General features: G+C 37.2%; 1 protein-coding gene across 7 annotated transcripts in view; it reads right to left on the reverse strand.

Annotated features, from left to right (window-relative positions):
- The window catches only part of zc3h13 (zinc finger CCCH-type containing 13), a 121,437-nt gene that overhangs the window by 97,261 nt on the left and 6,975 nt on the right, over positions 1-17,201 (reverse strand). For 3 of the 7 annotated variants that reach the window (XM_069889649.1, XM_069889651.1, XM_069889650.1), the window contains exons 2-4: positions 15,434-15,535; positions 13,949-14,081; positions 7,435-7,544 (exon numbers count right to left, since the gene is read on the reverse strand). In XM_069889649.1, the coding sequence (XP_069745750.1) occupies positions 7,435-7,544; positions 13,949-14,065 (227 nt within the window). In that variant the 5' untranslated portion in view covers positions 14,066-14,081; positions 15,434-15,535. Of the gene's footprint in view, positions 1-7,434; positions 7,545-8,835; positions 8,973-13,948; positions 14,082-15,433; positions 15,536-17,201 lie in introns of those variants that run through there. The other 4 variants (XM_069889648.1, XM_069889652.1, XM_069889654.1 and 1 more) reach the window with 2 other exon arrangements.

Below are 17,201 nucleotides of genomic sequence, written 5' to 3' on the forward strand. Positions count from 1 at the left end.
AACACAGGATTTCTAAGACTGAACTTTGGGAATTGACTTTCCAGAACTGTGCCTAAGCTGCAAAAGTTTGGGTAATACACACACAAACACATTGGTATATTTGTGTATAGTTGGGGGCTAAATTCAGATCTAAGTTGTTATATTATTAATAGTTATTAACAAATATATTCTATTGTTGCTGGTCTATGACATAACAACTGAATGCTCCTATCTACTGGCTATGCTTTCTGACCATTATCCAATAAAGATAACTTGGAAGTATAAGCAGGATCAGGTTATAAGTTCTAAAGGGAAAATTTTGATTAAATCACCGTTGTATCAAAATAAATTAATTCCGTTTTCTTTAAATAATCCTTATTTGAAAAATTGGAAACTGAAAGGAATTAATATTATACAAGATTGTTTTGAGGCGGGTAAATTTTCTACATTTAATAGATTACAAGAGAAATTTGGTATTTCTGCAAATTCTATTTTTGCTTATTATCAAGTTCGAGATTTTTTGCGAATACAATTTGGTAAGGATTTAATTTTACCAAGACAATCTAAGTTTGAGATTTTAATGGTTGGCAAGGAAATGAAAGGATTTATATCGGATATGTATAAGTTGTTGCAAGAAAAGATGGATAAAGTTGGGTTATTTAGGACAAAAGAGAAATGGGAGAAAGATTTAGATATTGAATAGTCTTGGGAGGAATGGTCAAATATGTGTATTGATAGTGATACAAAATTAATTAATGTGAGATATAGTGTAGTTAATTATACTTTTATTCATCTATTATATTTGACTCCTGAGAAGTTGAAGAAATATGGATTTAGTCCAACAGACTTGTGTTTTAGATGTGGAGAAAAGGCAGGTACTTTTGTGCATTGTGTATGGACATGTAAGGTTTTTCAGTTGGTTGTTTTTCCAGACTCTTTTGTGTAGTCTTCCAAAGGCGCTATTTGCCTTGACGAGTCTGTTGTCTATCTCATTGTCGATCCTTGCATCTGATGAAATGGTGCAGCCGAGATAGGTAAACTGGTTGACCGTTTTGAGTTTTGTGTGCCCGATGGAGATGTGGGGGGGCTGGTAATCATGGTGGGGAGCTGGCTGATGGAGGACCTCAGTTTTCTTCAGGCTGACTTCCAGGCCAAACATTTTGGCAGTTTCCGCAAAGCAGGACGTCAAGCGCTGAAGAGCTGGCTCTGAATGGGCAACTAAAGCGGCATCATCTGCAAAGAGTAGTTCACGGACAAGTTTCTCTTGTGTCTTGGTGTGAGCTTGCAGGCGCCTCAGATTGAAGAGACTGCCATCCGTGCGGTACTGGATGTAAACAGCGTCTTCATTGTTGGGGTCTTTCATGGCTTGGTTCAGCATCATGCTGAAGAAGATTGAAAAGAGGGTTGGTGCCAGAACACAGCCTTGCTTCACGCCATTGTTAATAAAGAAGGGTTCAGAGAGCTCATTGCTGTATCTGACCCGACCTTGTTGGTTTTCGTGCAGTTGGATAATCATGTTGAGGAACTTTGGGGGACATCCGATGCGCTCTAGTATTTGCCAAAGCCCTTTCCTGCTCACGGTGTCGAAGGCTTTGGTGAGGTCAACAAAGGTGATGTAGAGTCCTTTGTTTTGTTCTCTGCATTTTTCTTGGAGCTGTCTGAGGGCAAAGACCATGTCAGTAGTTCCTCTGTTCCGTTGTCATACCCACACTCCTGTTCGGCTCCGAATCATGGGTCCTCTACCGGCACCACCTACGGCTCCTAGAACGCTTCCACCAGCGTTGTCTCCGCTCCATCCTCAACATCCATTGGAGCGCTTACATCCCTAACGTCGAAGTACTCGAGATGGCAGAGGTCGACAGCATCGAGTCCACGCTGCTGAAGATCCAGCTGCGCTGGATGGGTCACGTCTCCAGAATGGAGGACCATCGCCTTCCCAAGATCGTGTTATATGGCGAGCTCTCCACTGGCCACCGTGACAGAGGTGCACCAAAGAAAAGGTACAAGGACTGCCTAAAGAAATCTCTTGGTGCCTGCCACATTGACCACCGCCAGTGGGCTGATATCGCCTCAAACCGTGCATCTTGGCGCCTCACAGTTTGGCGGGCAGCAACCTCCTTTGAAGAAGACCGCAGAGCCTACCTCACTGACAAAAGGCAAAGGAGGAAAAACCCAACACCCAACCCCAACCCACCAATTTTCCCCTGCAACCGCTGCAATCGTGTCTGCCTGTCCCGCATCGGACTTGTCAGCCACAAACGAGCCTGCAGCTGACGTGGACTTTTTTACCCCCTCCATAAATCTTCGTCCGCGAAGCCAAGCCAAAGAATGGACATGTAAGAAAGTTAAATTTTTGGGGGGGAAAATTATTACATTTTTGAGAGACTTATTTACAATTGATTTGCAAATGGATCCAATGATGTGTTTATTGGGTTATATGAATGCTGTTACTTTGGGATTGGTTGATAAGCCACAATTGGCATTTTTAGCAGTTAGCGGTTGCAAGAAAATGTATAGCGATAACTTGGAAAAATGATGTAGAATTGAATATACAAAGATGGCATAATGAATTGGAATTGTGTTTATATTTGGGGAAAAAAATAACTTACAATTTGCAAAATAATTATTTTTTTTATTAAAATGTGGACTTTATATTTGGGTTGTATGGTTATCAATCTTAAATAAGAGTTATGTAAAGAGTTCGCACATTGATTAACTAATTTTAAATGTATAATTTTTTTAAGGCTCCAAGGGGTATGGGGATATTATCAATACTACTATTACTTTTTTATATTTTTCTTTTTTTATATATATCTGTATTTGTATCTTGTATTTTTTTTGTAATATTTTGTAAAATTCTTAAATAAAATTTTCAAAAAAAAAGATAACTTGGAGAATGGATATTACACTATCATCATCTTATAGTTGGAGTTTTAAAACATATATGCTTAATGATCCTGAATTTCTCAGATTGATAAATGGCCAAATTTATTTATTAATGGGAACCAGTTCAAATTCTTCTTCCCATGTTAACATATGAGAGGTTTTGAAAGCATATATGAGAGGAAGGGTTCTTTCATATGGCACACGTAAGATGAGAGGATAAAAAAGGAAAACTCTTGTATCTGGTAGAGGAAGAGATTAGAAATCATGAACGAGAATATGCTTTTACTAAAAGTGAAGAAGTACTTAATATATTGGCTTTAAAATGGATCTAATATAATAATTTATGTATTTTGTAAAGCTGAGGCAGATAAGGTCAGAACTAACTATCACTATTACGAATTCAGAAACAAAGCTGATAAGTTATTAGCCTGGAAAATAAAAAAGGAAGAGACCACCAATCTATTGTTATGGATGATGGCAGATCCCTCATTAATCCACAATATATGAATCAAAAATTTAGAAAGTTTTATGAAATACTATACAAGACAGATCATGATGTAGAAAACACCAAAGCAACACGTTTCTTGAACTAATTAATCTGCCTAAGTTAGATCTTAAGGACAAAGATCGTCTTAATGTTAATATATCTAAGAAGGTTCTGACACTCTACAAAACAATAAAGCTCTGGGGTCAGATGGCTTTCCAGTTGAATACTTTAAAGCCTTTTCAGATAAGCTTTTAACCCCTTTAACAAATCTGTTTAAGGAAGCACTGACTAATAAAACTCTGCCGAGCTCTCTGGAATTGGCTACAATAACATTAATGCCAAAACCTGAGAAGGATCGTCAAAAATGTACTTCTTATCAGCTCCTTAATCTTTTGAATTCAGATTACAAAATTTTATCAAAATTAATTACATTAAGAATAGATGACATTATCCCTAAAATTATTAATGCTGATCAGACAAGCTTTGTCAGAAATCCATATGGATCTGACAATGTACGAATACTTTTTACATAATGGAAGCAGCTCATATGCAAAATGATCCTATTTGGTAATAATTATGGAGGCAGAGAAGGCGTTCGACAGGATTGAATCTAGTTTACTTTTGCAAACTCTGAAAGCAATGAATTTTGGAGAGAGATTTATTCAATTCATTGACAGATTTTTTGCTGGTCCTAAAGCTCAAATTCTAACTAATGGAGTTCTGTCGGTGCCTTTCCTCTATCCAGAGCCGTCTGCCAAGGTTGCCAAAGTGCTCCGCTGCTGTTCTCAATAGCTATTGAATCATTTTGGCAATTTCTATTCATTCTAATCCCACCATTACTTGGATTAAATTTGGTTCAAATGAAAACAAACTAGCCCTTTACACCAATGATCTTTTAGTTTTCCTGTCTGGTCCAACAAAATCATTACCTTCCCTTCTACAATGTTTCCAACAATACAGTGTTGCTTCTGGATATAAATTAAACCTTTTAAAAAGTGAAGTCATGCCTTTTAATATACACAATAATAACACCAAGAACCTAGTCAAACCCTTGCAATGGTGCCCAAATGGAAATTAGGAGATCTACAGACAAAATCCTTAAAGATGATTACATTAAATTATTGAATTGGTTCAATGGTTAGACGACTGGTCTTGTAAACCAGGGGTTGCAAGTTTGTTCCTTGCTCGGGCCTTATTTCTGTGAGGGCACTGGACAAAGTAGTGACACCCTGTCTCGCTTACGGTAGACAAAATTAAAAAGAATTTCATGTTACTTTCTAAATGTAGTATTACATGGCAATAATGGAACCTTTACCCTTTATCTTTATTAGATCTACAGAAATGGAGAGAACTGCCATTACCTTTAATTGGAAGAGTGAACAATTAAAATGAATATACTCCCCAAATTTCTAAATTTATTCCAATGTGTCCCATTTAAAATTTCCAAAAGTCTATTTAATGAACTAAACAAATCAACGTCCAGCTTTTTATGGAAAGGCAAAGGCCCTAGAGTCCAACTGTCAACCCTTCAGGTCCCTTATGGTAAGGGAGGATTAAATCTTCCTAATTTTAAATGTTATTACCTTGCAGCCTAATTTTGTCCAATATGGTGTTGGTTGCACTCTGAGGACAATGAGGCTAGATGGCTTCCTATTGAACAACATCAACTAAAAAAGTTCCCTTAAAAGTTCTTTCTTTTTTAACATTTAAGAAAGGATTCTTAAATATTACTAAGAGCCCCATAATTCTAAATTCTTTTGCAGTTTGGCAAAAAACTTATGCTGTTATTGGTATAAATACCTCATTAGTTCGGAATACTGTGGAATAACTCCAAATTCCCTCACCTAATTGCAGATGGAACTTTTAGAAATTGGGCTAATTGTGGTATAAAAACAGTTGAAGATTTATATAGCCAAGAAAACTTGCCGATTTTCAACAATTGTCTAGTCAATTCAATCTACCAAATCATAATTTATTTAAATATTTTCAGATTAGGCACTGGGTCCGTAACAGTTTTATACAGACTATCCTCAAATTCCAACAGAATCCCCTTTTGAAAAACATTTGTTTAGTGAAGCCTGTACACTACACTGACATCATCTATTTATATTATTTTAAACAGCAGCTTGTCAATCTATACTAAGAGTGATATTAAAAATAAATGGGAATCAGATCTTGAATGCGATTATAATGATGCTGATTAGTGTAATATTCTTCAAAAGTCTCAAAATGTTATTTATCTCAACTAAACATAGACAAATACAGTACAGTTTAATATCATTGATAGGTCTTATACACTCCACATAGACTGCACAAATTATACCATAACTCCTCTCCCAATTGTCAAAGATGTAAAACTTGTGACAGAGATTTACTTCATATGCCTTGGAATTGCTCTTATCTGGAAGACTTTTGGAAATACATTGCTGGAATAACCTCAGATATTATAAAAACTAAAATTTCATTTGACCCTGAGGTCTGGATTTTGGGAGATCTACAAGGTCTTAATGAGAATCATAATTTAAAAAAATACTTTATAATGCTTGCAGCCACATCTGGGGAAAAGTGGACTGGAAATCTGAACTTTCTCCTTCATGAAGGTAATGGTTAAATAAGTTAACATCCTATAGTGCCCCTGAAAAGATCTTGTATAGTGTGAAGAGGAAACCAGCTACATATGAAAAAATATGGGGCTCTTTATTGGCCTTATTAACATCATTACATCTCCTCGGCTACTGAATTAGAATGGATACCTGTCCTCCTGTACAACATTTTGTTCTAGTTGAAATAGTACAAAGGAAAATTCAAACTTCTGGTAGGTTATTTATGTCAAACATCCAGAGTGAGAGGCTTGGCTTGGAGGTTGTTGCTATGGAGTCATAATCATGGAATATGTAAACAATATTTGCAACTCATTTTAACCCTTACACCTACTATCTGCTTAATACATTAATATATACCTTATTAATATACATTAGGACCTCATACCTATTTGATCGATTTCAATTGTGAATGTGGGAGAAATTTCTACCATATCAGAATTGCGGGTGGAGGGAGGGAGGGAGCATTTAGTTTGTTTACTCACTTGTTTTTTTTGTTTGTGTGCTTTTTTTCTTGTGTGTATCTATTTATAAAAATATGGCTATTTTCTTTCAATAAAAATATCTTTAAAAAAAGCTGCTGTGTAAAGACCCTTTGAGTCTTCTCCATCATTCAACAAGATCAAGGTCAATTTATCCTAGCTCTATTCTCACTCATTATCTCCAAATCCATTGATGGATTTTTTAATCTTCAAAGATAGAAAATTGTTTTCAGGAATACACAATTAATAAGCACCCACTCTTGAGTGGAAAATTCTGAACATTCACTAAGTCCAAGTGAAGAAATTTTTCTCAATATTTAATGGCTTCTACTCATTATGAGGACATAACCACAAGTGTTAAATTACTCAACTATACCAAACATCCTTCCAATATTTGTCCTTTGAACCCTTTAAGAATTTCATAGCCCAGAATTTTTAAATGAACTTAAATATTCATCATGGTAACGTTAGGCCTTTCCAACCCATGAGTCTATGCCTGCCCAAATACACTAATCTACAACCATTGTATGTTCTTGAAGAGTGGAAGGAAACCGCAGCTCCCAGGGAAAACACAAGGAGAACATACAAACTCCTTATTTACAGTGCAAGATTCAAACCCAGGTTGGTGGCCATCTTATAGTGTTGCTCTAACAGCTAAGCTAACCGAGTTTGTAGACAACTTCTGCTGACCTGAAACTAAAGTGTTTCTAACAAAGATCTAGCGATTTCTAGAGGAAGAACGACCCATTTTTCAATGGATGTTGCTACTAGACAAGAACTTAAAGGGGTCCCTGGTGTCTTGTCAATTGTAATGTCACGATACTCGATCAGAAGTGGATCCTGAGAGTTAGGAGCCATGAAAGCAGATTCTAATTAATATTTCAAAAATTATATAAAGTGGTCAATGAAAATTGGAAAGCACAGATGAAAAATATATAATAATGCTCGACAAAATATTTATTAAAATTAGTTAAGTTCTTAAAAATCAGTAACATTTTACCTTCTGTATGTGGCACTGTATCCTTTACCTCTGGGGGAGGATCCATGAGTAAACCTACAAGTGTTCCCATATGGACAATGACCAGTTTTCATCCAATTACGACATTGTGTCTAAATTAAAACACAGAAAATGTTTAATTATAAATTGTTGCAAACAATTTTAAAATATATTTGCCCAATACAATAAACAGAGATTTTCCTTTTTATAACAATAAACACATTATTTTGATACCTGGAAGTCATGGGATGCTGAAGCAGTTTAATTTCTTACAGATAATTCAAAATTTATCCCCTTCAGCAAATGAAAAATTCCTGGGTCAAAACTTGCATACATTTAATGAAGCAAACAGTCACATGAAACATTTGTAGAGAGCCAATAGGCCAAAATATAATGTACATGCCTGGATTAAATTGCTGCCTTGAACATATATTTCTAAAATTAGTGTTAAATCTTGTGACAAGATTTAGAAATTATAAAATAAAATTCCATAAGATACATGGTAAAGAAAATTCATAAATTAGTACAGCTCACATCAACATACTCAATTTCACCCATCCCACTTTTTGATTTTCCAAAATAGCTTCATAGTTTTAACAAAATTTGTAAAAATTTTTAAAGCAATCAATATTCTATTTTAAACAATAAATATTTCATTAAAATTCTGCTGTATACAGAAAACAAAATTTTGTACTATCTCATAAATTATAGTCTTCTAAGGAAAATAAAAGACTTTTTAGAAATCAACTGCAGCCAATTTTGGATCTTAGATTGTCAGAGTGATCATTATGTTCATTTCTGCCCTGAATAGGCTGGCGTGACAGTGATTGGTACAAATTGAATCAAACAATCTTTGATAATAATAATTAGACCAATATTACATTTCATCTGGCTCAATAATAATATTAATATTAGAAACTACTGGTAGATACCATTCACATAGGATTTTGAAAAATAGATAGACATGTGCCTCCATCTTGCTCTTGGATCATGGTTTATTTTTTTTGCTAGCTGCCAAATCCAACGTAACAATATTTTTAAAACTAAATTTTAGTGGAGTATAATGCATTGCACAAAAATATAAGAATGCAAATAGGCTGTAGTTTTTGCTTTCTTGTAATTCTGTACTACCTTAAAACATAGCTTTAATAAAATAGTTGATCTGTGGATTTGAGATTTTTTAAGTATTAGCTGATAATTTTAAAGTAAAATTATTCTTGCATTTCACTTTATTAGTTAGTTTGGTCTAAGCTTATATACAGAGGGAAAATGTACCCATTAGATTTCCTGGTACAACGTCAAAGTCTTGGGGATTATGCATTTTATTCAACAACTTAAGATATGAAAACAGGAATATATTCACCAACCCTCACAGCTTCTTAATTTATTTAAAGCAACCCGCACCTTTTTTCTGTTTTGAATATAAAATGAATTTGATTCGGAGTGCTGCATCATCCAGGAAAATTAATTTTCATAACTTCTGTCACGTTTGGAAACTAAGGAGGTAAGGTCCGTTTCCAAACTCAGCTCTTCTTTTTCATCTGTGCAGGTAAGAATTACAAGACTTCAAACCATTGATGAAAGCTACATTTTGTTAATATTGTTATAACGGTAGTCCTTCAATCCTAACTATTTAATATAACTGTGGTTGGAAAACTGATTAAAAAATCCTTAGTAACTACAATAAAAAGGTACATTTTAATGGTTTAAAGCTCTGAAAGCAAAACTTTCACATATCAAAGACTAATTTAGATGTCTTTGCTGTCTAATTTTATGTAATGCACAGACTGAATCCAAATAAAAAGTAAAATCCTGTGGTTGATGAAACAAAAGCAGAAAAGCTGGGAACACTTAGCAGCCAAGTCGAATCTATGGAAAGAATGATTGTTTTTGCACTTTTCCCAAAGAATCTTCTCAAGGCTGTTTAGTTCACTGGTGTTTAAAACAGTGAGACAGCATTGAAGGCCAATGTTTTAAATTTGTTTTGAAGTACTTTCTGAAATTATTTTTCAGGAATAATGCTTTATTGACTAGTGAGTGACTTTATTAAACACAACATGTTTCTGTTTTGGTTGCCACTGAAAGGGACTAAATCATTCATGGATATATCACAACTGTTTCAGTTTATTCAATGAATTGTTATTTGGATATCAGCGGGATCATTTTCTTTAAATAAAGAACATGCACCCCAGCCAACAGAGTTTATCCTAATCTCAGCAGAGCAAGTTGAGAGGTCAGTTGTCTTCTAATCACAAAATCCAATGTTCTTAACAAACGTGGATGCCAGTTAGAGGCACCTATAATAACAGCTACAACAGTTATCCTCACTTTATGATAAATTCATCTTTTTTTCTCTGCTCCGAAAGTATCCTAAGTTGTGACATCAGCCACAACTCATATTTGTTACCCTTTGTCTATTGATAACAATGACAGATAAATAGACATCTGAGCAAAATGTTTAAAGCTCATGAGCATACGAGTTTACTGTTAAATTTTGAGATAGCCTGGATGCATCTCAAATAAATGTACACCGATATTAGCATCAATTTTACAAGAACATTTTTGATCCTGTATAAAGTTATGGCTAAATTTCAAAATACCTTTGAGATGGAAGGTATAATCGATTCTATACAGTGAATATTAAACATGCTCAGAAAATAAACATCAAAATAAAACTGGTGTTGAAAAAAGTGATTTCTTAAGTCATTCTGAGGATGAAAAATGAACCTTCAGGAACTATAAAATACAGGCAGTAGGTGAAGTAATGTGTTTTTCAAATGTACTTAGAAGCAGTATTTTGTAAACTACTATATACAGAAGAACATTTAAGTGTAAATATAAAAATGGTGAATTTTGACCCTGGACCTTGTAGATAGCTGATACTGCTTTTGCAATGAATTTAAACTACCTTCTCTTTGCTAAATCAGCGATATTTCACCACGTATCACCAAACTGACCATTTTGCTTAATTTTTCAGAAATAACCGAAATTTAATGTTGATCATTCAATGAAGCAGTGGTGGAACATTTTAAGAAAAAAAGAGACAGAAACAGATGGAATACAATGAAAAATATATAACACACTTCAATACTGCAATGAACTGTTAGTATCAATCTAACATTTGATGCTGCAATTCCATGCTTTATTCCTGGATGCCACAGCTGCATCTCTTCACAATGTGAAATGTGAAAATACACTCTGTATTCAAAATAATTAACACATAAAATGTTCAGGAATACATTTTCCATCATACCATAAAAGTTGTACTGCAGGGAATTAGAGACACATCAAGTGCAATTTAATATTCTTTTGTGAACTTGGTCATCAATATGATATATTAATGCTTAGACCTGGAACCATAACCATAACCCAATTTTGGTATTGATTTAATCAAGTTATTTCTAGATCTGATATACCTGTTATCTGTTTGCAAAATGCGCATTTCCATTTCAAAGAATCATCCTCAATTATAACAATGAATTTTGTGTACTTGCTTTACCACCAACCATTTTGCTTTCTCTCTGAAAAAGGCTGCCAAGTGAATTGAAGTTATTTTTCCCCAGTTTATTTAAACCAGCCTTTCCCAACCTTTTTTTGGCTATGGTCCCCTTAGGATTCTGCTCAAAGTTTATGGGCCCCCTTCCTTGTGAAGCAGTCAAGTTTAGTTGGTTTCTTCTGTACTTCTCTCCTACCGAATACATAAAAGTATAAAAAATATTTAGGATTACAGTCAATGGCCCCTTTTAAATGTGCAGTGGCCCTCCGGGGATGGTGGGGGTGGGGGAGGGGTAGGGGTGTATGGCCCCTGTTGAGAATGGCAGAGTTAAACCTCAAGCCAGGAAAAAAATGGGAGTTGCAATGAATTTCACTAATGTTTCAAGCATTACTCAAATCAGTTCCTAGATGAGTACTCACTTCTCAGCCGCAAGCATTTATACTTTCAAAAAAATAATATAATGTTATTTAATTTCTTAAGTTGCCAGCGATGTTATAATAAATATCTTTTCAAACAGGAGTATGCTTATCAAAAGCTGCAGTTTCCAGTCTGTTGAAGAACAAGGTGTAAAAACCTAACTTATCGTACTATAACTGCAAATGATCAAGGTAATGCAAACCAAAGGAATTAGTCACAGGAATATGGTTGGTCACAGAACAAACAAGGAAATAATAATTAAGGAGGATTGATTTATAGATGTGAAATAATGAATATTCCAAAACACATGTGGGAGCAAAAACAATGTTTAAATTACTTTTAAATTTCTATTCTTTGGCTTGGCTTCGCGGACGAAGATTTACTTTTAAATTTAGGATATGATAAAATAGCTAACTGTTTGAAGAGTTCCCAATGGGTATATTTATTACAATACACAAATGTGAGGGAGAACCTCTGCAGGTCATGCAGCGCCTATAGGAAGTAAAGAGGTTTAACCAACATTTTGGGCCTGAACCTTTCATCAAATTATGAGCAGAAAGCACACAGGTGCCTAAATAAAAAGGTTGGGGGAGGAGCACAGGCCAAAAGGCAAGAGGTCAGAGGTGAATAAGGGTGGCAGGGAAGAACAGGGGGAGGGGGTAGCTCTCAGAGTGGAGAGAGAAGGAGGTGGGAAGCTGGAGGAAAGGAAGCAGAGAGATAGGGAAATAGAGAGTCACAGGTGAGGGGCCTAATGGAATCCAAAGAAGTTGATCTTAATGCCATCCAGTTGGAGAAGATCTTAATGCCAACTGCCAGGACAGAATATTAGATTTGGCCTCGGTTTGGTTTGGCAGTGTAGAAGGCCATTGCCTGGCATGTCAGTGTGGATAGAAAAGGTTAGCCACTGGGATTGCAGCAGACAGAGCAGAGGTGTCCTAACCTGCAGCCAATCTCTCTGATGAAGAGAAGGCCATAACAGGAGCACCGGATGCAGTAGGTTATTTCTGCAGATTTGCAAGTGGTGTGGCTTCCCTTGGAAGGACTGTTTGGGGCCATGAATGGTGGTGAGGGAGGAGGTATGAGCGCAAGTGTAGGTGTCGAGGGAAACAATTAATAGGATCGGATGAGAGGACAAAGGAGTCACAGAGGTAGCGGTCCCTGCAGAAGGTGGAGAAGGGATAATGGTGCTAGTGGTGGAATCACATTTCAGGTGATGGAAATTGAAATGGTTACTTTGGATATGGTAGCTGGTGCAGTGGTAGGTGAGGACAAAAAGAATCCTGTCCTTATTGCATTTGGGGTGGAGAGGGTCAGGACAGATATGCAGGAAATAGAGGAGATGAGGGTAAGGGCTGAGTTGATGGGAATAGAGAGAAAGTCTCATTTTTGAACAAGGAGGACATTATGGCGGTGCACATACTCGTGGCGAGCTGGCTCCACTTGTACCACCGCACCGGCAGGACAGCTGCGAGTAGATGGCACCGTCGGGGGACCTCAACGCCGCATGATTTGAACGGAGCGCGCACCTCGGGCGAACGTGATGATGTCACAACCCACACTACCCTTAAAGGGGCGCTGTGAAGTTTAAAATAAACAGTCGTTGAAATCCCCCTCCCCAAGTTTCATTTAATCTCAAATGTTCTAGAATGGAAGACCACATCTGGAAGCAGATGCAATGGAGCTGGAGAAATTGAGGAATCGTGGGCCTATGCTCTTCCCTTCCTCCTTTCCTCTTCCCCCCACCTTTGTTTACAGGTGCCTGCCTGCTTTCTGTTCGTACCTTAATGAAGGGTGCAAATCCATAACATTGGTTATATCCCTTTGCTTCTTATAGACACTGTGTAACCTGCTGAGGTTCTCTAGCACTTTTGTTATTGCATCATATTCACAGCATCTGTAGACTTTCCTGTTTAACTGGGTCTATTTATTGTTTGTGTTAACAGTTTATCTTGGCGTAAATTTAATCTGCTACTCATCTATTTGGTTTAAGGTTTAGAAGACATTTATTACAGAGTAACACTCACTTAATTATTCCATAGGTTCAAACCTGCAGTTAATTTTAGCACTACCCAACCCTAGTTCTCAACACTTAACCATAAAAATGTAATCATAAATATCTTTTACCAACAATCATTTGTATATAAAGATCAATGACTTTCTGGCTAATAATAAATGTTTTGTCCTGTTTTGGGCAAAGAAAAATGCACACTCTTTTCAAAATCTTAGTGAGCTATTGTTCTGGATTATGGAGTTCAAATACAGAGTGCCACATTAATTAATTAACTCTAATTTAGTCATGTGTACTACAATGGCACACTTATACACACATATTATAAAGTGGATTTTACATTCCCATATTTTAGCTTGAGAATGGTAAGCATATACAGGATGGTGGAGAAATACTTATACAAACGGGCCAAAATAATCTAAATTTGCATCTAAAAGTAATAATTCAAAGTCAAACGTATTATTTACACTGGAATAATTATATGTAATTCTACATTTGTTATATTATTTGTTTCTGTTTATCTAGATCATCCATTTACAAAAATGTTTAGTAGAAATACTGAAAAGTAAAAGGTGTCCCAGTCATTAAATACTGACCTCAGCACTTGGCCCTGTGCTAGGCCCAAGCCTTTCAAACACACTGGGTCTACGAGATGTGCTCTCAGAAATGGTCTTTGAATTTTCAACTGTAACCTTCCGTCTCACTTTTGACATTCTGATTCATTGGAAGCTAAAAATAAAAAGACAACCATATAAAAGTGTAAAGGACAAAATTTAGCTTCTTCATTTGCACTTTTAGCTTTAACTGAGATAAATTGAGAACTAAAGCACCAGATGTAGTTCTGAATTAAGTAAATTATACAACCAAAGAGGGTTTCCTTGGGAACACAAATTTGCAAATTAAAACACAAAGATTATAAGAATAGGCTTCTTCTTAGATTTAAAATTATTTTGGGGTTTGGTTGATTACAATATTTGGATTGTCTGGTAATATATTTCTAAGTAATTTTATTCTACAGTATTCACAGCCATGATTTTCAAAAGATCATAAAATCAAGATGAATGTGGAAAATGTCCCATTTAGGGGAGCTTACTGATATCATTATAGCCAGCAGACCATTTTGTACAATAGCAATGCTTTGTGAGATCAGTGGTAAATTCACCCAACCTTACAAGCTCTCACCTGACATATGAAAATGTAAATTTAAAGTTACATTTTAAATGTGGACATTCAGATTTTAAATTTAGTCACGGTTACAGACCCTTTTGGCCCAAGAGTCTGTTCTGCCAAATTACACCCAATTAAACTACAACCCCAGTAAGTTTTTGAACAGTGAGAGGAAACCAAAGCACCCAGGGAAAACCCACACAGACTCAGGAAGAAAGTACAAACTCCTTACAGACAGCGTCGGATTCGAACCCAAGTCGCTGGCACTATAACACCAAAGTTCTCTTGTCACACTGCTACACTAATACATATATTTTTGCAATAATTTAACAAAGGTCCACGATCAGGGCTAAACTGTGTCTGTGCTAGCCAATTTTGATGCTGTCCACCTTGCCTGTGAAGAAGATGTCTGTGATAAAGCAATACAATTACTGTCACTAGCAGTCGAACCTTTGTTACTCTCAGATGGCTACGTTCGGCAAGCTATATTGTTTGCATGCCTGATACTAGATTGCTCAGTCAGATCCTCTATTCTGATCTCTGTCATGAGAGGAAGCTTCCTGAAGTACAACATTCCCAAGGTCTTCTGGAAGCCTCTGACCCATGACAGCTCATAGTGAAGGAGCAGTAGGAACTGTATTAAAAACTCAAAGCCATTTTTCCCCAAAATATACTTTATTCACAGTAAATTACAGCTATTCCCTTACATACGTCTGAGTTCCATTCTGACCGATCGGAAGTATTTCGAAATGGACGCAAGTGGGAAGTATGTTAGCATGGCATGTAGAAGTCATAAATCAAGATATTTAATCAAATGTTCAAATCCAAATCAAGCTTCTTCCTTGGCTTCTTGCCAGATCTATCAGCAGGGGATGGTTTTTCCTCATGCTCACCATCTTCTTTGACGAGCTTACCGAATGGCAACTGAGAAGGTCACTATCGTATGCAAGCGGCCGGTTCTTTTTCTGTCATATGTATGGATGGTCGTAAGTCGCATAGGTCATGTCAGGGAGAGGCTGTATTTACAAACAAAGAAAACACTCAAGATTTTTTACATTCATAACGTTAGTCATACCTATACATTCTTCTCAATGTACATTGTTACACTGTTCCCTCATTTCGATACATTGTCATTAGACATACCTTGTCCAAATAGTTACAAACAAGAAAACAGATGTTATTTTACACTCAAAATGTCAGACATATCTCTATGTTCTTTTCAAAGTACATTGTTACATTTGTTCTCTTACTATCCCATTACCACCACTGTGGCACCTTGGTGTTTCTTCCCCCCCTTTGTTGGTTCCCTTGGTCTCAGTCCCTCAGTGCCTAATAATGGGAGAATTCTAGATTGTGGTTCATCCCCACAGCGCCCTCGTGCTGTCTGCACCAAGCCTCTGCGTCTCTCAGAACGTACTCCTACAGCCTGGAATGTGCCAGTCATCAGCATTCCCTGATTAACATTTCAGTAAGCTGAAAGACCAAGAGGTTTCAGGCAGACCAAAGTGCATCTTTCACCAAGTTGAGAGTCTTCCAGCCATTCTGGATGTCATACTACAAGTGTGACCCCAGTAACAGCCCATAGATCAGAAAGTTCTCTTGTCACACTGCTGCTGCAAGGATGAATCACAAGGACCCCGCATCCTTCTTCAGACACTGAGAATCTGCATTCAGCGTAGAGATGGAGGACAGACTCCGCTCACCGCAGCCATCCCGAGGACATGTGTGGAGGGTGATGTTCTGGTTATACAAGAAGGATCTCACTGGGAGGGGTCCTCTCACCGCCAACCAGGCCAAGTCCTGGTGCTTACTTGTGAGCCCTGGCGATAAGACATTCCTCCAGATAACCTGGACAGTCTACTCAGGAGACCATCCTACCAGATCCATTGAGTCCACTCTCAGTTTCTCCAAGTTGTTCCGTGGTGACCATTTCCTGATGGCCTTGTGGTCAAAGGTGTTATTCTGGAAAAGAATTTCCACGCTAGATAGGTGGTGTGGCAAAGTTCAGCTAACTGGGACATTGCGTGGCACCAGGGCCAAGCCTATCCTTCACAACACCTGGGACAGGTAGAATCTCAACACTTAGTGGTACTTGGTGCCCTTGTACTTTGGTGAAAGGCACAGCCTTTTGCAGCCACACATGAAGGTTGTCATCAGGATGAGGGCCACATTGGGTTTGCCTTTGCCTCCACTGTCTGTGACTTGTACTTGGCACCCCTTTGGACCCTCTCCTTTTTGGACTCCCGTATGAATCAGAAAACTGCTCTGGTAACTGCCAGGGCAAAGAAAGGGCCACACCTGTGGCACATACAGCAGTAGCGAAAGCACCTCACACCTGATGACCATGGTTCTTCCTCATCATTGAAAGAGAGCGTCACACCCACAGACCCAATTTTTGGAGGATCTTTGCTATCTGCTCCAACCCATTCTTTTTGTACTCCTCAGCCCCTCCAAACCAGATCTACAGCACCTTTAGGTAGTTAGATCTGACTGTGAATGGAATGGTGGACCAGTCGGGCCAGTTATCAAAAAGCAATGCCCCACTCTTCTTCTAGTTTACCATTGTGCCTGATGCAGACTCAAAATGTTCGCACAGATATCCAAACAGAAGGTAGTGACGTTGTCCATATACAGGGAGGTCTTGGACAGGATTCTCCTCTTATCCGGTCAAAAGCCTTCTCC

This window comes from Narcine bancroftii, chromosome 7 (assembly GCF_036971445.1).
Source record: "Narcine bancroftii isolate sNarBan1 chromosome 7, sNarBan1.hap1, whole genome shotgun sequence".
Taxonomy (NCBI): Eukaryota; Metazoa; Chordata; class Chondrichthyes; order Torpediniformes; family Narcinidae; genus Narcine; species Narcine bancroftii.